Source organism: Epinephelus fuscoguttatus, linkage group LG3 (genome assembly GCF_011397635.1).
Source record: "Epinephelus fuscoguttatus linkage group LG3, E.fuscoguttatus.final_Chr_v1".
NCBI classification, from domain to species: domain Eukaryota; kingdom Metazoa; phylum Chordata; class Actinopteri; order Perciformes; family Serranidae; genus Epinephelus; species Epinephelus fuscoguttatus.
In genome coordinates, this window is record NC_064754.1 from 35,114,718 (window position 1) to 35,137,734 (window position 23,017).

The window sequence follows — 23,017 nt, forward strand, 5'->3', positions numbered from 1 at the left end:
CACAAATACAACATGCTAACGTTATTAGCACATTGTATAAATTAGCCTAGCAGCTATAGCAATCTTTCCCTCTTCTCATATAAAACCAGGGACAACATTTAACAAAGGTAACAGCACACAATTTGGCTTCATTACAACTCACAAGGTTCACCGACAAAATAACTGTCTTATACTAAACACGTTTAGCCTACATGTGCTTTCATCGTTTAAAGTGTTAAAGAAATGTGAAAATGTGTAAAAAGAAATGTTAACACAAAAAATATGCATTCTGAGGAAAGAGAATAGACAATTACATGAAAGGATCCATCTGGGAATGAACCAACCAGTAACGACCACTCCTACGTAAGAGGTGTGTCCACTACAATCAGAAACAACAACAAACAGTGTCACAAGCTAAAAGGTGTAAATATGAATTCCTACTTCTGGAAACGTAGCAAGAAATTATGTATAAGGAGTTTTAGAATCCAGATAAATAAATGAAGATGCACATAAACACAAAAGTTGCATCCAATAATGCAGAAAACTTTCAGAATAAGCTTACAATATGTGTATGATCACTACTTGGAAAATTTGTGATAGAATAAAATCATGCTTAAAAGTGTCCAAAATGCAAGAAAAGAGCTACTAACAGCTACATGACCCTATTAGCCTAAATAATATAAATTATACAATAGAGCAAAGGAAAATGTAAAAGGGGAAGTTTCCAGCATAAATACACCAGCAAAATACATATTAAGAATCCTAATATAACAAGAACTAGTCCATACCCATTGAGTACAGCATACCATACCATGACTTAGTCATACCATTAGAAAAAAACAAAACATTGGGCCACAGGGGGAGCCACAGCGATCGGTTGCATTTTAGCCATTTTTAAGCATTTTTCTGTTGTTATAGCGCCACCCAGTTGCCAGTTACAGTTAAATTTCTCCAGTCACCTTGAGGCGTCCTGTTCTACATATCTACCAAGTTTAGTAAAAATTGATCAGTTTCTTCATTTAAACATGAGTTTCATATTATAACAATATGTTATCTTGTTATTGCATCAAATATTTCATGTTAAAACAATGTGATTTATCAAGTTATAACATGAAACATTTCATGTTGTATGTCCATGTTGTAAAAAGATAAATAGTATATTGTTATAACAAGTAAAGTTTCTTGTTTGTCCATCATAATAATGTGAAAATATCTTGATGAATGTGAAAAAGTACTCGTGACGAAACTTTTGTCATTATTAAACTGAACTGATTTGTTTTTTATTTATGCATTTATTTATTTATTTATTTATTTGTTCTAGCGTGGCACTTCACTTCTTGAACTGTTTAATCGAAAGTAATATATAGGCAAAGTTTGACTCATGCAGCATTGTTTCAAAACTTGTATGAAGAGGAAGGCAACAACGATTCCTTTGTACATGAACACTAAGTCCTAAGTCTTATTGTCCAGCGAAAAATTGTAGCATGGGGGAAACTGATTATGAAACCATTGGATATGAAACAATTGTGGATTTTATTATATTTGAAACTTTCTTGGGCAAAACAAAGGGACGAATTGCCAGACATTTTACTGACATATTTATAAACTTATTTATTCAGCAGTGAATTAAAACATGAATAATTCATGTAGAAATTAACCAGCAGACAAAAATTCACAAACTGATATAGTATGTCCAATAGAAAATAATTTCAAAAATTTCTAAGACAAAAAACTGTGATCGTCTGTGAGCATCATTAAAAGAAAAGGATCTGAAAGCGAATGATCAATCACAAAAACATAAGAAGTGAGAAATACAAATTGAGGGGATGTGATTAAAGTTATTTAGAAAGTGAGCATTAGTCATGACAAGATGTGACTCCAGTCCTCGCTTCATAAAGAGCACTCTGCTTTCTCTGTGGGCACTAGATACTGTCATTGGATGTCAACTGTGAACTGCAAAACTTTCCACTATGTAACTTCCATTCAGATGTTCCCCTAATGCAGCTTGAGCACAAGGTCAGATCGTACTGTGTGGTGCTTCATATGGCCGTTCATTAATAATATGTTCAGTCTCCATCATTAACAGTCAAAGCAGTGAACCAAGCTGGATATTTATGTCTCGTTATTGAGACTTTTCATACAGCAGCTTGCTTAGCATTATGTTAGCACTGTGTTATGTGGCTGTCATGTGGGATTATATATTGAGTTGTAGAGGCAATGTCTTCTCACAGATCCAGAATTTTTGGGCGTCACATGGTTCATCATTCCAGCTGTTAATTAAATAAAAGTCCTTAATTTCGGCACAGTCTTCATCTCTGTCTGGAGTACCATTTGGCTCATGGTAGGTCCAGTAGCTGAAACCACAAACAAAATATAAGCCTTTAACAAATAACACATACCATAAAGCATTTAGATAATTTCAAACATCAAACATTTGTTCAACTGTACAACTGTTTTTGTTGTTGTTGTTGTTGTTGTTGTTATTATTGTTTTCTCTTTCCTTATTTTTAATCAAGCAATTTAATCTGTGTCAATTTAATCTTTAATCATTTCTCTTTTTCTCATGACCACACGCAAACACAAACTGAAGAGTCACAGCAACAAACCAAAGTCATATCAAATCACATCATTATGAATATTTGATTTGAGATTTATCTGTTTTCTCACAGTTTGCCTGAATGAGCACATCAAGCAAGAATCTGGTCACAACAAGCCATGGCAATGAAAAAGTATATTTAAACCTTGTAGTCAGCGGAGTCCCATCCACCCATTTCCATGTCCCCTCTGTTTCTCTGTCAGTCAGTCCAATCCACAGGACCGTCTGGAAACCTGCAGTAAACATCTTGAAAGAAAGAAACATTAATCAATAGATATTAAACCTATACAGTGTTAGTCTATCCTCCACCTCAGTGACCTCACATTAAACCTTCTTTACTCTTTCACAGATTCATACTCATACACACACACACGCACCTGTTCTTCTCTGCTGTTGATAATCATCAGGTCTGCACCTCTTCGCACACAGTCGTCTCTACTGTCCTTCCAGGTTTTCATGTCTGAGGAAATGTAGTAGAAACTACCGCTGAAATACTTCCATCCTAGTTGGGAGTAGTGATCACTTGCTGTTAATAAAAATAAGAAATATAATATGTGATTAATATCATTTGATAATATCTATTCACAAAAATATACAGATAGTCAAAAGAGGCTAAAGAACCTGTCTTAATCAATCATCTCATACCAAGATCATCTCATAATGAGGAAATATAAATCTCTCCATTCTGAGATACGAGTCTCATACTTAAGAGATATTCTCTCATATTTATAAGATAGATCAGAATTACACGATTAGAGCTGCAAAGTGGGCAAACATCTTATCATTTAGGATAGACTGTAGACATCTGTGAGTTGATCACTGTTGAGCAGCGAGTCTTTATTCCAAACAAGTTTTCCTGTACACTTATGGATGTGTACGATTGTGAATGTGGTTCTGAAAATGAAAAAATACAAAATCAACGACAAAACAAGGCAAATTCCTGTCATTGCTATTGTATTTATACACTCCAGTGTATTTCATTACACTGACCAGGTGCATGCAACAGATTGAATTCATTTTGTGTAAATATTTATTGAATGTGACCACTTCAGTCTTCACAGTGTGGCATTGTTTTCCTTGTTGTTACCTGTTATAAATGAATGATAACTGTAGAAAGTGAATGTGAAGCAGCAAGGTGTATATAGTATAGAGTTTGGGACACCTCAGGCATGTTCCCTGACCATTCCTGCACAAATGTATTGTATGTACGTCAGCCTAAAGAGCTCTTCTGGTGCCGGCAGACATATAAGCCCTTTTTAGATAGGAATTGTGCAAATTTGCAGGAAAGCCCAATCAGTCTTTTTTCAGCATTGGCAGTATAAAAACAAAATCGGGGAGTGCAGCAAAATGCTGCCTGTCTACTTTTGTTTATACAGAATGCGCCTTTTTCAGGGCAATGGGGGGCGTGAGCAAGTAACAAAACTCGTGTGGCTCAGAGTGAGACGTAAACAGTGACATGGGAAGGAAGCCGCGGCTGGTCAGGCGGTGATAGTCAGCTGGCAATTCTCTCGTAAATCGGCCCGTCCCTCACCGTCCCCGTCATCTGATGGTTAATGGCCTCTTCGTTTGCGAGGGCAAGGAGGGCGCGCAATTCCTTGTCTCCCCAGTTGCTCATCTTTACAGTGTCTGTCAGGTTTGCGTTTCCCTCTTGCTACTAGCTGCTCGCTAATTCCTGCTATCAGCTGTTTCCTGTTTATCCACCGCCAGTGGCTCGCACGTGCGGCGTCATCAACAGCTCCTCCCACAAGTCTTCAACAGCCCCTCCTGTGGTGGAAGGCCGCCACGGTCTGTTTAAACTAAAAGAGTTCCACCAATATAACTATCCTACGAGGCAGAAAATTGGGCGCCTCAGATCAACTCCCCATTCCGCCTCTGTGTGTCTAAATGCTTGTAGCTGGCCGGCAAAACGGCCCAACATTCGTGGAAAATCTGGCAGTGTAAAAGGGGCTATAGAAACCTCCTGGCAATAAAATAACAACATTTCCACATGCCAAAATTGTTGCAAAAGGGATGCCCTTTTTTTCACTTGAGCATCTGCTCCACAAAATGTCTGTGCACGGCACTGCTGAGGCTAATCCAAGGTCTGATTATTAGTGTAACTACTTTTATCCTCAAACTTACTGATTTGAATCAGCTTCCTCTTCAGCTCGTCTCTCTCTTCAGTCACATTCTTGCAAATGGTCTCAAAGTCTTGTGTCTCGTATTCAGAACTGCCTGAAAGAGCAAAAAGAATTACATGACAATTCTGCAAAGAAAACGCCAGATTCAAACAAGAGGTCATTCTCAGCTGCACCAAAATCATTTTACCAATATAATTACGTAACTGCTCCTCTCTGACTGGTTGTCTGGATTCACATCTGCTTGACAAACACACACAGCATAATATAGCTACTGGTGAAGGGGGACGGGAGGTTGGCATAAGCAGACCAAAGAGTGCAGGAGGAGGAGTTCGGACAGGTAGGGGGGAGCCAGGTTGTGGAGAGCTTTGAAAGTGATGATGAGTTTGAAGTGGGTACGCTGGGGGACGGGGAGCCAGTGGAGGTTATGAAGGACGGGGGTGATGTGGTCACGGTTGCAGGAGTGTGTGAGAAGACGAGCAGCTGAGCTCTGGATATACTGTAGTTTCAAACCATAAAGGAGACTGTTGCAGTAGTCCAGTCTGGAAATAGTGGATGAGAGTGTCTGCAGTTAAAAAGGAGAGTGATGGATGGAGATTGCCGATGTTTCTGAGATGAAAGAAGGCTGTTTTGGTGATGTGTTTGATGTGTTGGTCAAAAGAGAGGGTTTGATCAAAGATGACTCCAAGGTTATGGACATCGGGGGAGGAGAGCACAGTACAACCATCGATGGAGAGGGGGAGTTATGGGTGGTTTGATAAGAGATTTGGGACCAGCAATGCACACTCCAAGGCCTAATTAGTAATGTAACTACTTCATCTTTAAACGTACTCATCTCAATCAGCTTCCTCTTCAGCTCATCTCTCTCTTCAGTCAGGTTTTTTAAAATGGTCTCAAAGTCTTGTGTCTTACAATCAGAACTGTCTGAAAAAGCAAAAAAAAAAAAAAAAAAAAAACTTATATGACAATCCTGAAAAACTGGATACACCTTCATGTCAAGCAAGCAGCAATTTTGTGCAGAGAGGTCATTTTCAGTGCACCAAAATAACAGCAAACCAACAACCTAGATTGTAATTGTAATTATTCCTCCGATCAGATGGTGATTTTCAGTATAAATCTGAAAATCAGAGAGTTGAAGTGCAAAAACGATTTAAAACAACTCACAGAGAGCAAGACGAAGGGAAACGTTGAGAGCAGCTTGAAGGATACACAGCAGTCCAAAGCTCACAGCAACTGCTCTGTACAGTTTTCTCTCTGTGCACAAATACACACACACACAGACGTCACATATCGTTGCTTTGTCAGTGGCCTTTCATGTCTACATGTTACATGCATCTGCTGTTGACGTTCCAGGACATTCTACCAACACCGGGCCGCCAACAAAAGCACATGGTTAGGTTCAGCATTTGGGAAGTGAACACCACGCTCCTGTGTGAAAGTCCAGGGTTTGTTCAACCCAGGGGAGTAAATATAGAGAAGGCAAACCAACCTCCGTCAATGTTTCCGCTTTTTTCTTTTGTGAAATAGTCAGTAGAAATATATCACAAAATTAGATGTTAATTTTACATAAACTATACAAATTGTTCAACAAATATTTCCTATTTTATTTGATATTTTTGACATATAGAGATTTGCAGTGACGATTGGTAATATGTATGCTGATGTTGTCCAGCATCAAGTCTGTATTTAATCATGTGACAATGCTATAAAATTTACGGTAGCTGTTTCAAAGCAAAATCTGGTTTGTCCTAACAGTGTGCACTAGGGCCTGTTTCAACTACCATACACCACTGGTTGGACTGACCCCACTACAGAGACTTTCCAGCTCCTTATGTTGTTTTCGGCAGCATTTCAATCTGACGCTGTCCATAGGCATATGAGACTGATGCTACAGATGCCGTAACAGCGTAACAACATGAAAGATTACATCAGGCCTCGTTACATAGTGATGCTGCCCAGCCACATATCATACCACTGAGAAAGGTGGCTTTTGGAGGTGGGTGTCTGAAATCAGTGACAAAGCCCCAGTATTTAATGACTTCAACATGAGAATGGGCTGGTCATTATCAGGGTGCTTCATAATAATAATGATAATAATAATAATTGTGTTCTTTGAGTATAGAAATGCAAAATAACTTTGAGGCAGAAACTCCAACTGCATGACCTAATAAATATCTTTTTGTATTTTCTAGGTAATTAAAGAGTTAGAGTTGGTCAGAAATCATTTTATGAGGATCATTTTACTCCTGTGTTTATGCTAACAATAACTTTTTTGGGTCTCGTCTCACAAGACCTGCCAACCATCTGTGCTTTGCCTTGTTTTGTAATGTATTTATAGGTGGTGCCATATCATGTCTTCCAAGCAATAAATGAGCATTTTATAAATGCAGTAAAAGTCTACAGCAGTAGCGTAACAGTCATATGCCTATTTGCTTTTTCTCAGAGTTAGATGAGAGGATTGATATCAAACTCGTGTAGCACAGAGATGGGTCAGGATGTGAGAAACAGCTAACCTGATGCTGTCAGACTTCAAAAATGTGTGTCCCAACACTTTCAAAGTTGTATTTGGTTAATTTCCTCCAAACACAAACTGAAATCTAAAAGTTGGTGGTTATATCAGGAGTTATGTGTTTGTTTGCTGTTCAACACAGTATAATGATATATATTGAGTGGAGGAGTTTAGCAGGTTTTCTCCTGTTTGAATTATTTTCTCACAGAATTTTGAGTAGTTGCATTGTTGTGCACACACTAATATACCCAGAAAAATGTAATACAACTTAGTGTCTATGGGACTGAAGGTCACTGAGGATGTAGTCAGGCTGAATTCAGATAAATCTCCTGTGTCCTCTGTTAACACTTAAATAAAAGTAAATATTATACTCATATCACATCCAATGAAAGTAAGCACAGCATTACAGAGGATTTTTATTATCTAATAAACATTTTTCCCCAGCTTTTCTGTGCATGTTCTTTTTAATTGCCATATATATTGAGCACTTTGAAATATACGTTACAAAGTTCTACAACTTGTTGTGCCAGAAAACATTAGAGTCTACATAGCTGTTGGCTTTCATTCTTCAAACTGAACATTAAAACTACAGTTGGATTGTAGGAAATCTCTTACCAGGCACTGCAGCAGTCATTTCAGCGTCTATACCTTCAAGCTCCACTGTGAACTCAGCTTTGTGGACACTCCTTGCCATATTTTGCACACTATGGTTCTGATAGTGTATTTCTCAAGACAGCCACAGAGATCTGCTTCTTCTTTTTAATGTTCCTCTCTTAATATTCAAAAACCACCTTTTTGTTCTTCCTTATTTTTCAGTAACCAGCGTAATCTATGTCTCATTTATCCTGTGGTACGCTCAGCGCTTCTCAAAGACACAGCCCTTTCCAACAGGGAGCTAAATTAAAAGAAAAGCTTTTCTATGATTTCTTCAAAGCCAGACTCCATTGACAAAAACAGTCATATACCTCACTGAACATGGTAGCTGCTGCTCTACCGCTGCCTCGAGAGGTAGTTTGTCTTATTGTGGGACTGCAGTGAATCCAAACTATACCTTTAACACACGTCAGTGTTATATTCAGTGAATGTGGTGCAGAAATTATACATTAAAGCAACACAAAACAATTTAAAAGTGACATTAACGTTGCCCTTGCCACTATGTTGCAATGGATATTTACAAAATTGTGTTGTCACTTTAGTTATGTAAAAGGATTATCTTTTCACCCAATCCGCTAAGTGACATTGTTCAACTGGAGGATGAATAATTTCTGTTATCTGAGTACTTCTGCTCTGACGCACGCAAGGACAGATCCTGACCAAATATAGACTCATTGCACGAATTACCAACCCAGAAAAATGAGAGGATGTTGTTACTGTGTGACATAGGAGAAGCAGAACAGCCAGAGATACATTTTCTCCTATACTCTTTATGTAATAAACTGTAGGAAACAACAGAGTTATCCCAACTATCCTGATCTGACAGTAGAGAGAGAATGATATACCTACTGAGGAAAAAATAAGTTATCAGAACAGTTAAAGGTAAAAAAAAAAAAAAAAAAGAGACTTTTCAAGACTGGAGATGATGTGCTCCCTAAAACTAAGCAGGTGTACAGAATGTCTATTTGAATGTCTATTTAAATGTAGGTTATTCAAATAAGTATTTTTTAATTATTATTTCTGCCTTTTAAAAAAACAAATGGTCAGAATTCGAAACAAAGTATCACAGTTAGACAAAGAAGATGGAACCAAAATTAAGAAAGAAAGGTTTCATCTAGATAATATCTGTAAAGGAAGTGAAAACATGAAGTGAAATTACAGCATGCTGTCCAGACCATGACCATGAGAACTTTGCATCAACACTGATGCTTCAGCATAGATAGGAGTTACTCAAATATGCATACAACTCCTTGTTAGTCATGTGAGTCAACTTATGACACACCGCCAACCTCAAGGCTGTGTCTGTGTGAGAGGATTACAGGCACAGGTAAGATTTGTTACTATGTCCTAATTCATGTCGATATTCCCTAAATTTTGTCATTCTGTTATTGTGGAACATCATGATGTCAGCCCTCTAAACCCTCTAAAGACATCATCCACATCACCACAACATTCATACACATATTCATGTCAACACAAGACCAATAACATGCTGCTGATCTTTCTCAAGGCTGTAATTAGAGGATCAATATTATATTGATTTTAATATATATATATATATATATTGCTGCATTTGGGGGGCGACCTCTAGCTTACCTGGCAGAGGGTGCACCGGATATAGGCTGTGTCCTTTGCAGCTGCCCAGATTTGATTCCAACCTGTGACCCTTTGCTGCAGGTCATACCCCACCTTTCCTGTCAGTCCTCAGCTGTACTATCATTAAGGCAAACGTGCCCCAAAAATGATCTTTTAAAAGCTGCAGTTGGAAACAAGCTTTGATCTCTCTGTATTCTCCATGGGAAAAGACAGAAACCATGACCATTTACCAAGAATTCTAATATGAATTTATTTAAACAACTAATAGTGAACATTTTCTTTAAGAAACACTAGTCTTTTGTGACTGCAGACTAAACTGAGCGAAAGAAAAAGAAAAATATGACTAAATGGACATGTCATGTTTGCACATAAAACAGATTCCATTGCTAATTAAACATTTAAGATCTACAAAGTTAACAGTCAGTGAATTGACCTCAGAGTCTCCAGTCTACAGAATGGTCTCTCCAGAAAACCACACAGCAGCTTCACTCCTGAATCAAACAGGTCGTTGTCACTCAGCTCCAGCTCTCTCAGATGGGAGGGGTTGGACTTCAAAGCTGAAGCTAGAGGAACACACCTGATCTCTGACAACCTGCACCAACACAGTCTGAATAAAAACAAAATAAAGTTGACACCGCAGGACGCAGGTTACGGACTGTAAAATACAAAAAGTGAAAAAGAGCTCTCGCTACTATTACTGAAAATGTGCCACTAATAGATTCATAGTTACTTCACCTCTTAAATTTTGCCAGCCTCACCAGTAACTTTGGCTGCACAACTCATGTTGTGCAGCCAAAGCAAAGCAACATTTGACTCAAGATCCCCAAGTTTTCAAAGATGCCAAAAATGTCAGGATAAATTTTGAGGTAATGTGAGCAGAGCAACAGAGACAGCCTCACTGTTGTGGAAATCTAGTCTGCTTTCATCAAGGCTGTCAAAGATGAACAAAACTTTTCAGACAGTAAGGTTATTCACTGTGACCTTTTGCAATGTTGGATGGAAAGCATTAGAAAACTGTACTGCTTGTCTTCGATCAAGTTCAACTCCCTGAACGAAAGCTGAATCACCGGACTGACATCTTGGTTTTCCAAACCCTCTGCCCAGTCCAGAGTGAACTTCTGCAGTGAGAAGGTTTGTCCAACACCAGCAACGCCACTCATCAAAACAACTTGTGGTTCTTGATTGGAGTGTCATGGAGAGACTTCATCTTAGAGGCTGTCTCAAGCTGCTTTATCTCATGTTGGGAATTAACCTCTTTGCTCTGTCCCTCTGTGATGTAGAGCTCAGTGTAGATCCTGCTGAGGAGAGTTTTACCTCTGCCTCATCAGTTCCTTCAGTCACTCATTCACATCTCCTCTTCATACTCATCTTATGTTTCGCCTAAACCTCCTGCAGACCTACTAAAAAGTAAAAAAAAAAAAAAATGTGAGCCGCAGCCACAAAAAAATTGACAATCTGGTGAATTATTGCATTACAATTAAAACAATAAAGTGGATGGATTACTGAATGGGTCTATCAAGTACAAACCCAGGGGCCCAGATAGTCAGGGGCCACCTGGAGTTCACCTGAAAAATGTCACTCAAACTAACATGTACTGACCAGCAAGCATCAAAATTACTTCTCAAACACACACAAAATAACCACAAATGGCAAAAACTACAAAATGTTTGTGCGTCTTGCTCCTGTGTAGAAGAGGTGGTTGAACCTTATGCATATCTGTGCCCAGGGGCCTGTTGTCTCATAATGTCCATGACTAGAAGAACATATAAATGAGTAAAGGTTATAAAATCCAGCTTTGGGGAGAGCACAGAAATGCTCCTGTGTCTCTCAGCCTCTGACTGTGTGTCAGTGTACATGTTTTATTGACAGCAGTGGTGACAGACTGAGCCTCAGCCTCTTTTTAAACCTGATAAACAGTTCAAATAATGTACAGTATGTTTATATCTTGTTGTGTAGTCATGTTTTTTTATATTGAACAAAGCCGCTAACAAAGCACTGCAAATTTCTGTGACAAATTCACTCTGTGAGTGAGTTAATTTGCTACAGCTGCTTCACTGATAAAGCTTCCTGTTGGTGGACAAATTTCATGTGAAGTAGCAGCAGGAAATGTTGAGTTTACGTCAGCAGTAAGTTTACACAGTTATCAGAGTGATAAAAAGTAAAATAAGCTTGATATCTGAAAGTACAAACAGGAACAGAGGAGGGAAAAGAAACTCAAAACCACAGAGATTCATTTAGAGGCTACAAACGTAGCCACAGCTGAACACAGAGCACAGAAGCATGTGTTGAATCAGTTACGCCACAGACAAGGCTTTGGTTTGAGAGAGGAGGCCATCTCAGATTGACCATGCTACCAAGCTGAGTCACAGCAGTTCAGCTCAGTTTGTCCTGCTGTGGAAGCTGCAGTTGAAATGCATGTATTCATGAATTGGCACGTGGCACAGAAAACAGCAAGGGACAACAAGCACACGCTGAAAACTGTAGCTTCCAAGCTGAGGACAGACTGTGTTGCATCTGGTACTAGCTCACATAGCACCATGAGCTAGTTAATGTTACAGCTCAGCTTCCTGGCACGATAACGGTCGTTGCATGAGCTTTTTGTTTCAAGGTCTGTTTGCAGACATCTCAAAGGTGGATATTTCCAACATTCAACTACTCACACCAAAACAATCTAGCTTGATAAACAGCACTAAAGATAAGAAGAAAAATATGTATTTTTGATTTGGGGGACTGGGTGTCTGTATTTTGACCACTCAGTTTATTATAGACTTATTATAGGAGCTGGGGTTGAAATTTCAAAATTTAAAAAAAAGGAAAAAAATCACACATTTGCCAAAATGCACAGCATCTGCATTAACACAGCCAAAATGATCATAGAAACAAATGAAAAAGTTGAAAATGTCCCTGTAAGGCACAAGGGTTAAGTGTTCTCAGACATTATGACATCAGCAGACAGATGTACAAACTTACTTTGTACAGTGCTGGGCTGACTGACTGCAGTCCATGTCTTTTTCTGGATCTTTCTTCACACGGAGGAGTATTCTGATGACCCAGACTGGTCCCAGTATGAGCTGATGTACTGTCTGCAGAACCAGTGTCCACAACTGGTAGAGACTGGTTGCTGCAGGACAGCTGCTCCTTCACAGAAATACCACTCGTCTTCCTCAATCTGTGAAGTCATTTCTCAGGATTTGGCCAACACTGTCTAGAAACTGAGATGTTCCTTTTATTTTCTGTGTCCTGCTCCCATAAACACCTTTTTAACTGCTTTTATTATCTGTCTGTTAAACATTTAGCAATATGACTGTATTTTGTATTGATCCAAACTCAAAACTTTCTGCAGCTATTTTCACAGAGAAATAGCTCTTTAAAAAGATTCTGTCCTTTACATCCGTTAATGTTATACACTTCACCTGTCAGTGGTTTTAATCTTGTGGCTGATCAGTGTATAGCTCTGCTTTTAGCTAGCACTATGCCAACTATAAAACATTGATACAAAAACCTTAGCCAATGCTTGACTCATGCAGAAATGTCTCAGTACTTAAACGATGATGTAGAAGGAGGAAGTTAGTTCCTGAAACTGATTGTGAAATTATTGGCTATTAAACACTGTGGATGTGATCATATTTTAATCTTTATTGAGCAAAGTATTTTTTAAAAAATGTCAAAGCACACAGTAGCAAAGCAGTGGATTATAATATGAATAACTGATGTACCATAAGGCATTTTTAAATTATTTTATTCAGCAGAAGTTACACACACATACACACATGTATATTTCTAATACAAAATAAAATATAAACATCTTAGAGAAATATGATCATCTGTTGACATAACTGAATTAAGAGTGAACCATAATGTAGCTGAAACTGGGAAATGCAAATTATTTTCAGGTATTTTGGGATTTTACATTGAGTTACACAGGCCATGTCTTCTCACAGATCCATGATTTTTGCTGGTAACAGGAGTCATCATTCCAGCTCTTTTCCAATTTATAGTTCATTATTTCTGCACAGTCTTCATCTCTGCTGAAATAAAGTCCATTTGGTTCACCACGGGCCCAGTAGCTAAAACACAAAAACAGAACTTTTTAAGTGAAAGTGGCTGGCCCCAGCACATCATGGCAATACAAAAGTAAAGTATTGTGTAAACCTGGTAGTCAGCAGAGTCCCATCCACCTATTTCCATCTCCCCTCTGTCTCTGTGTCAGTCAGTCCAATCCACAGGACCTTTTGGAAACGCCTTACGAATTCCTTATTCACAGAAAAAAGTGTCAACATACTTCACATGTAATAGTTTCATTCTGTCTGCGTTGTCCACTTCTGCAACATTGCATTCCTTCATGTTTTTGCTCTTTCTTTGCACACACACACACACACACACACATACAGACACATACCTGTTCTTCTTTGCTGTTAATAATCACCAGGTCTGCACCTCTTTGCTGACAGTCACTTCTGCTTTGTTGCCAGGGTGCCGTCGTAGAAGAAATGTAATATAAACTACCTCTGAAATATGTCCATCCTTGTTTGGAATAGCAAGCTGTTTCAGATTGGAGAGGGGGGGGTGTAATATCTCAGTTGTTTTGGGTTGAAATTCATTCTCTGAATGTAAGCTGACACTTGATTAAATGGGCTTTGGTAGTGGCTATCAACACTGTAGATATGAGTTAGTACAGTGACTAGTATGTGTGTTATTGTAGAATCGACAATATTCCTCCAGCCACTAAATATTACAAAATCCATGAGTCTCGACTGCTAAATGCTTCAGTACACTTTAGCCACAGCCTTCACTGTCATCGAGAGAAAGCCCTTCAGAGTGGTGAATCAGAACAAAGTCAGATGGCTTCGTTGTTGCATCTGTGAACCAAATGTGACGCCAGAATGGCTGAATCAAAAACTATATCAGAATCCAGTAAAAGTAACTAAATATGCTGCAGACTGTAATGTTAGTTTTCTCGAAACTGTAATTTCGGCACATACCAGGGAATTTTTAGTTCTGTGACTAGATGTTTCTTTCTGTCTGAGTTTGAAAGAAGAGATCTTAGCAGACCTCTGCAGCCCACTCCTTATCTCTGCTTTAGGCTAGCGGTTCAATCCTACTTTAGCTGCTACTAGTATAGGACACCTGGATCTCTGACTGAACCATTTGTTCAGTTGTTTCATCATGAAGAAGAGTGACTGTAAGTGAGGACTAACTAACTAACCTTGAAGCTTTCTATGAAGATCATTTATCTTTTTAGCCATGTCTTCAACTCTTTTATGGAGCCGGTCTCGTTCGTCAGCCAGGATGTTGTAACTGGTCCGTATCTGGTCTCGTTCTGTTGCCACATTGTTGTAACTGGTCTGTAACTGGTCCTTCTCCATAGTCAGGTTGTTGTTACTGTTGTGAACCAGGACCAACTCCATTTTCCACTCAGAGTTGCTTTTGGTGACTGTTGTACACATAAACAACAAACAAATAAAGAAAATCTGTTAATCAGCATCACCTGCTCAGTGTTTATCAGCATGCTGAAATACTCACACAGGCAAGCCAGAGTTATGAGTCCAGTCAGAAGGAGAAGACACAGCAGACTCAGACACACTGCAGCAGCTCTGCAGGGGCTCTTCTTCACATCTGCAGCACCTGAGGGTGGAAGTCACAACACCTGTTTGTCATGTGTTTGTTCATTAATGTGAAACCAAATGAAATTAACTCATTCACATATTATTGTTCATGTTTCAGCCAGACAAAATGCACCACACACTATCTGAATGACTGTATGATTCACATATTCACATTAACATGTAGTCAACATCCTGTTACAGTATGCGTATACACATAACAACCTGTTTGCATGTGTTCATTACCTGAGAGTGCAGGTCCAGTTCTGTTTGGCTCCAGACTGTGGATCATCACGTTTTCATAAATACTTTCTGTACTGTTTTCCAAACTCTTCCTTTTGTGAGGATAACCTGATGGTCCCCCTTCATTGATATAGACATCCATCAGTTGATCCTTGATGTTCAGCTGTATTGACTGCAGTTTGGTCCTCAAAGCCCCGATGTCTTGAGCGTGTGCCTCTGAAATGACAGATGATGTTCTGAACTGTTCTCATACGAAGCAACAAACATAGTAACACAGATGGTAACATCTTCATGTGAAACAGGAAACTGAGGGCTGCTGGGATGAATTATTTTAGGTGACCACCTTTACCTGTTTGGCCTTGCAGCTGCATGATGATGCTTTCCATTTGGTTTCAAGCTATGTTGCAAATTCCCTGAAATCTTAAAGGGACAGTTCACCCAAAAAACAAATATATTTCATTCTCTAACCTATACAGCTATTTATCTTGTATTTAGTGTTGCCGTCTCTCCAATATAATGGAACTTGATGTCACTCGGCTTGTCGTGCTCAAAGCACCAAAACAGTACATTTTAAAAACTCAACAGTAATGTCTCTTTCCAGAGATCATGACCTAGTTACTCAAGATAATCCACACTGCTCACACTTGTTGTGAGCAGTTTTACATAGGAACTATTTTCTTTTTACTGAACTACACCCACCAACCATATCACCACACTAAGGGAGGCTTGCATCTACTGCTAGCTCGCTGAGCACCATTGAGCTTGCTAACGTTACAGCTCAGCTGAGGAGGACACCAGTGACGCCTCTTTCTGTGTGGTGATGCAGATGGAGGGTGCAGTTCGGGTTAAAAGAAAATAGTTCCCGTATGAAACTGCTCACAAGGTCTGTGGAATATCTTGTGTAACCGGGTCATGATTTCTGTAAAGAGACATTGCTGTTGAGGTTTTTACAGGTTTTTATTGTTGTTGTTTTAGTTTGTTTTTTGGCTCCCTGGGCACCACAAGCCGTGTGCAATCTAGTCCCATGATATTAGAGAGAAGGCAGAAATCTCAAAGGTGGATATTCCCAACATTCACCAACACACACCAAAACAATCTAGACTGATAAACAGCACTAAAGATAAGAAGAAAAATATGTATTTTTTTTTATTTTGGGGACTGGGTTTCTGTATTTTGACCACTCAGTTTATTATAGACTTATTATAGGAGCTGGGGTTGAAATTTCAAAATTTAAAAAAAAAAAGGAAAAAAATCGCACATTTGCCAAAATGCACAGCATCTGCATTAACACAGCCAAAATGATCATAGAAACAAATGAAAAAGTTGAAAATGTCCCTGTAAGGCACAAGGGTTAAGTGTTCTCAGACATTATGACATCAGCAGACAGATGTACAAACTTACTTTGTACAGTGCTGGGCTGACTGACTGCAGTCCATGTCTTTTTCTGGATCTTTCTTCGCACAGGGGACAGGAGGAGTATTCTGATGACCCAGACTGGTCCCAGTATGAGCTGATGTACTGTCTGCAGAACCAGTGTCCACAACTGGTAGAGACTGGTTGCCTCAGGACAGCTGCTCCTTCACAGAAATACCACCTGTCTTCCTCAATCTGTGAAGACATTTATTTAAAGTTCAAATAATTTGTTGATTGTTGTTGAAAAATATCAGGATTTGGCCAACACTGTCTAGAATCTGAGATGAATTGTTCCTTTTATTTCAGCTCTCCTGTTTCCATAAACACCTTTTTAACTGCTTTTATTACAGTATATTTCTGTTCAACATCGTAAAGAAATTGAGTGGCTGGCTGTCTGAGCCCCTGTTCAGAACAGCTGTCCTCCATCAGGATGTTGTGGCAGTCATCCACCACCTGAGGGTGCAGCAGAACAAAACATGTCTGGTGCAGAATCTCAATTTAGGAGTTGAATAAAGGAAAAAGAGTAAAATCTGGAAGTGATAATGGACCTCCATGAGAGCAGGTGCATACCTTACTGGATGAATAGTTTTAGTGAAACAACCTTGGACTGACTTCATGTCTGCAGACCTACTTTTGGTCTGGATGCTCTGCAACTCTTTTTCAGCAGGTCAGTGTTTGAACTGTTCTTTGAGGAAATAAAGGGTAAGGTAATTATACTGAGAAAGAGTGTAAAACATTAGTTCTTGCAGGGGGTGAAAGATGACCCCCCTTACTCCAGATAATATCACCATGATCACAATACAATGGTGGGAAATCTTGGGCTTTGGCATTAATTGGATGCCACTTGACATAATCCACGCACACAAAAACCTTTACAAACTAAGTATCCCTCCCTCATGGCAAACCCCTCCACCCTCAGCAGGACCATGCACCATGCTACACTTAATGTGACTCTGATCCCAAGGCATCGTCCTGGTCTCTATATTCCCCAGATCCCAATCTGATCAAGCATCCATTGGACATACCCACCTCGCCATCCACAGGACTCAAAGATCTGCCTCCAGTGCCCTGGTGCCAGACACCACAGGACACCCCCAGAGGGTCTGTGTCCACAGCTTTTTTTTTTTTTTTTTTAAGATACTTTTTGGAGCTTTTTGGCCTTTAATTGATAGGATAGACAAGCGTGATGGGGGAGAGAGAGGGAGTGACATGCAGCAAAGGGCCACAGGTTGGAGTCGAACCCGGGCCGCTGCGGCAACAGCCTTGTACATAGGGCGCCTGCTCTACCACTAAGCCACTGACACCCCATGTGTCCATACCTTGACAGGTCAGAGGCCCCACCGTGGATAAGATGTGTACTATATATATATATATATATATATATATATATATATATATATACTTGTATTATATGTGTGTAATTGTGAAATTATTGGATATGGAACAGTTGTGGATATGATCATATTTTATTCTTTATTGAACGATGTATTTTAAAAATGGCAAAACATAGTAACAACAGCAGTGAATTACAATATGAATAACTGATGTAGACATGAAGCATTTTTATTTTGTTTTATTCAGCAGAAGATACACACACACACACACACACAATATATAAACATCTTGAGATATGATCATCTGTTGACATAACTGAATTAAGAGTGAACCATAATGTTAGTGCAGTCTCAGCAATTTTAGCTGAAACTGGAAAATGCTAATTATTTTCATGTATTATATAGTTACCTCCTGGGATTTTACATTGAGTTACACAGGCCATGTCTTCTCACAGATCCATGATTTTTGCTGGTAACAGGAGTCATCATTCCAGCTGTTTTCCAAATTAAAGTTCATTATTTCTGCACAGTCTTCATCTCTGCCAAAAAGATGTCCATTTGGTTCACCACGGGCCCAGTAGCTAAAACACAAAAAAAGAACTTAAGTGAAAGTGGCTGGCCCCAGCACATCATGGCAATACAAAAGTAAAGTATTGTGTAAACCTGGTAGTCAGCAGAGTCCCATCCACCCATTTCCATTTCCTCTCTGTCTCTGTGTCAGTCAGTCCAATCCACAGGACCTTTTGGAAACGCCTTACGAATTCCTTATTCACAGAAAAAAGTGTCAACATACTTCGCATGTAATAGTTTCATTCTGTCTGCGTTGTCCACTTCTGCAACATTGCATTCCTTCATGTTTTTGCTCTTTCTTTGCACACACACACACACACATACAGACACATACCTGTTCTTCTTTGCTGTTAATAATCACCAGGTCTGCACCTCTTTGCTGACAGTCACTTCTGCTTTGTTGCCAGGGTGCCGTCGTAGAAGAAATGTAATATAAACTACCTCTGAAATATGTCCATCCTTGTTTGGAATAGCAAGCTGTTTTAAATTGGGGAGGGAAAAATTGTATGAACTTAATTAATTGCCAAACTGATTCCCATTAGGACAGCATAGAGTAGAGATAATATGGAGAGCACCAGACAGGGTGTAAGCACTGATTTTGAAAGCTGACACTTGATTAAATGGGCTTTGGTAGTGGCTATCAACACTGTAGATATGAGTTAGTACAGTGACTAGTATGTGTGTCATTACAGAATCGACAATATTCCTCCGGCCACTAAATATTACAAAATCCACGAGTCTCGACTGCTAAATGCTTCAGTACACTTTAGCCACAGCCTTCACTGTCATCGAGAGAAAGCCCTTCAGAGTGGTGAATCAGAACAAAGTCAGATGGCTTCATTGTTGAATCTGTGAACCAAATGTGACGCCAGAATGGCTGAATCAAAAACTATATCAGAATCCAGTAAAAGTAACTAAATATGCTGCAGACTGTAATGTTAGTTTTCTCGAAACTGTAATTTCGGCACATACCAGGGAATTTTTAGTTCTGTGACTAGATGTTTCTTTCTGTCTGAGTTTGAAATAAGAGATCTTAGCAGACCTCTGCAGCCCACTCCTTATCTTTGCTTTAGGCTAGCGGTTCAACCCTACTAAATAAGCTGCAGATCGTACTCAACTCAACTCAAATTTATTTATAAACCACATTTAAAAACAACTCTAAAAAAGGCCACTCAAAAAGGCATACATAGAGGTGACACAATATACACAGGCATGCAAACACTAATGAATAGGAGTAGGTTTTGAGCCTGGACTTAAATGATTCAATGGTGGGGGCAGATCTTTTTGGGAGGGGGATGTTGTTCCATAGTTTGGGGGCAGACACAGCAAAGGCACTATCACCCCTGAGCTAAAGTCTGGAGCGTGGGACAGCCAGGAGCCCCTGGTCAGCTGACCTGAGGGACGTGGATGTAGAATAGGGGGTTAGAAGGTCTGAGATGTAGGATTGAGCTAGACCATAAAGGGCCTGGTACACAAACAGGAGAACCTTAAAGTCTATTCTGTGCTTTACAGGCAGCCAGTGGAGAGAGGTCGAAACAGGTGTGATGTGGTCTCTCCTCCAGGTTCCTGTGAGGAGCCAAGCAGCGGCGTTCTGAACCAGCTGGAGGCGGGACAAAGAGGACTGACTGATACCAGTGTACAGAGAGTTACAGTAGTCTAAACGGGAGGAGATGAGAGCATGGGTGACTATCTGCAGGTCTTTGAGGGAGAGAAATGGCTTGATTTTGGAAATGGTGCTGGTCAGAAATCCCTCTAATGGAGTCAGGGGGGCCAAAGAGGACAACTTCTGATTTGCCCTCATTCAGCTGCAGGAAATTCTGTGCCATCCAGTTCTTTATGTCCTTGAGGCAGTGTATGAGACTGGCAACATTGGACTCGTGGTTAGGCTTGATAGGGAGATACAGCTGTGTGTCATCAGCATAGGAGTGGAAGGAGATGTTATATTCTTTAATAATTTGGCAGAGGAGAAGCATGTACAATGAAAAGAAAATAGGACCTAAGATGGAGCCTTGAGGGACCCCAAAGGAAAGAGTGGCTGAGGAAGAGGAGTGATTTCCCATGCTGACAGAGAAACTTCTATTTTGAGGTAGGAAGTGAAACAGTGTAATGCAGTGCCACTGATGCCAACACCAAACTGAAAGCATTCAATTAAGATGTTTTAATCCACAGTATCGAACAGCGTCGAGGTCCTGGATTGTGTGCCGTAATGTTAGTTTTCCCAATTTGTAATTTCGGCACACACCAGGGAGTTTTTAGTTCTGTGACTTGATGTTTCTTTCTGTCTGAGTTAGAAAGAAGAGATCTTAGCAGACCTCTGCAGCCCACTCCTTATCTCTGCCTTAGGCTAGCAGCTCAATGCTACTAGTATAGGACACCTGGATCTCTGACTGAACCATTGGTTCAGTTGTTTCATCATGAAGAAGAGTGATTAAGTGAGGACTAAGTGATTAAGTTAGGTAGAATTAAAAATATAAATAATTACCTTGAAGCGTTTTATGAAGATCATTTATCTTTTTGGTCATGTCTTTAACTCCTTTATGGAGCCGGTCTCGTTCGTCAGCCAGGATGTTGTAACTGGTCTGTAACTGGTCTCTCTCTTTAGTCAGGTTGTTGTTACTGGTCTGTAACTGGTCTCTCTCCATAGTCAGGTTGTTGTTACTGTTGTGAACCAGGACCAACTCCATTTTCCACTCAGAGTTGCTTTTGGTGACTGTTGTACACATAAACAACAAACAAATAAAGAAAATCTGTTAATCAGCATCACCTGCTCAGTGTTTATCAGCATGCTGAAATACTCACACAGGCAAGCCAGAGTTATGAGTCCAGTCAGAAGGAGAAGACACAGCAGACTCAGACACACTGCAGCAGCTCTGCAGGGGCTCTTCTTCACATCTGCAGCACCTGAGGGTGGAAGTCACAACACCTGTTTGTCATGTGTTTGTTCATTAATGTGAAACCAAATGAAATTAACTCATTCACATATTATTGTTCATGTTTCAGCCAGACAAAATGCACCACACACTATCTGAATGACTGTATGATTCACATATTCACATTAACATGTAGTCAACATCCTGTTACAGTATGCGTATACACATAACATGTGTTCATTACCTGAGAGTGCAGGTCCAGTTCTGTTTGGCTCCAGACTGTGGATCATCACGTTTTCATAAATACTTTCTGTACTGTTTTCCAAACTCTTCCTTTTGTGAGGATAACCTGATGGTCCCCCTTCATTGATATAGACATCCATCAGTTGATCCTTGATGTTCAGCTGTATTGACTGCAGTTTGGTCCTCAAAGTCCCGATGTCTTGAGCGTGTGCCTCTGAAATGACAGATGATGTTCTGAACTGTTCTCATACGAAGCAACAAACATAGTAACACAGATGGTAACATCTTCATGTGAAACAGGAAACTGAGGGCTGCTGGGATGAATTATTTTAGGTGACCACCTTTACCTGTTTGGCCTTGCAGCTGCATGATGATGCTTTCCATTTGGTTTCAAGCTATGTTGCAAATTCCCTGAAATCTTAAAGGGACAGTTCACCCAAAAACACATATGTTTTTTTTCTCTCACCTGTACTGCTATTTATCAACCTAGACTGAGCTTGCTAACATTACAGCTCAGCTGAGGAGGACGCCATTGACGCTTCTTTTTGTGTGGTGATGCAGATGGAGGGTGTCGTTCAGGTTGAAAGAAAATTGTTCCTGTATGAAACTGCCCACAAGGTCTGTGGATTATCTTGCGTAACCAGGTCATGATTTCTGTAAAGAGACATTGCTGTTGAGTTTTTCAAATGTATTCTTTCAGTGCTTTGAGCACCACAAGCAGAGTGCCATCTGGTTCCATTATATTTGAGAGAAGGCAGACATCTCTACGGCTGATATATCCAACACTCTGTAACTCACACTAAAACAATCTAGACTGATAAATGGCACTACAGTTAAAAAGAAAAATATACATTTTTAAAATTTGGGGTGAACTGTCCCTTTAAATCGTCACTGCTAGAAATGAATGAATATTTACACAAGAAGACAAGATGGATACTGACTTTTAAAAAATCCACTACCCTGGGCAAGAGAACAGAGAAGTCCCACACACTGCCCTTTTGCTTGCAATAAACTTTATGGGAGATCTCCCATAAAGTTTATTGTGAGGTAAAGAACAGCGTGCAGGACTTCTCTCTTCTTATGCCTATAGATATTTCCTCCTATGCATCTGTCTACAAGAAAGTGAAGGTGTGCTTCAGCCTTTACAGTTAAAAAATCCACTACCAGAATTTTAAGAAGTTGGACATAGAGTTAATGATAGGGTTTATTTGAAAAATAATTAACAATAATGATGGGGTGTAATCATGGCTTAGAGCTTTGCATCTCCTCCTCTTCCACGTTTACTTCCTC

The 23,017-nt window shown here is 39.6% G+C and overlaps 1 protein-coding gene and 1 pseudogene across 1 annotated transcript; both read right to left on the reverse strand.

The window, feature by feature from the left end:
- Positions 1 to 453: 453 nt before the first annotated feature.
- On the reverse strand, positions 454 to 15,517 carry LOC125883788 (uncharacterized; annotated as a pseudogene).
- Positions 15,518 to 18,365: 2,848 nt separating this feature from the next.
- On the reverse strand, positions 18,366 to 21,911 carry LOC125884852 (C-type lectin domain family 4 member E-like). Its single transcript, XM_049570116.1, has 6 exons — positions 21,729 to 21,911; positions 21,414 to 21,515; positions 21,097 to 21,324; positions 18,949 to 19,091; positions 18,708 to 18,808; positions 18,366 to 18,625 (listed from the first exon to the last, which is right to left on the reverse strand). The coding sequence occupies exons 1-6, from the start codon at positions 21,865 to 21,867 to the stop codon at positions 18,475 to 18,477; spliced, it is 864 nt and encodes a 287-aa protein (XP_049426073.1). The 5' UTR covers positions 21,868 to 21,911; the 3' UTR covers positions 18,366 to 18,474.
- Positions 21,912 to 23,017: the final 1,106 nt, after the last annotated feature.

What these genes read in the sequence shown, in the direction of transcription:
- LOC125884852 (XM_049570116.1), bottom strand. Translation starts at nt 21,867, where the DNA reads ATGGATGTCTATATCAATGAAGGGGGACCATCAGGTTATCCTCACAAA. An exon ending in AACTGGACCTGCACTCTCAG is followed by an intron (nt 21,516 to 21,728) that starts GTAATGAACACA and finishes TTCCACCCTCAG; the next exon opens with GTGCTGCAGATGTGAAGAAG. An exon ending in CATAACTCTGGCTTGCCTGT is followed by an intron (nt 21,325 to 21,413) that starts GTGAGTATTTCA and finishes TGTGTACAACAG; the next exon opens with TCACCAAAAGCAACTCTGAG.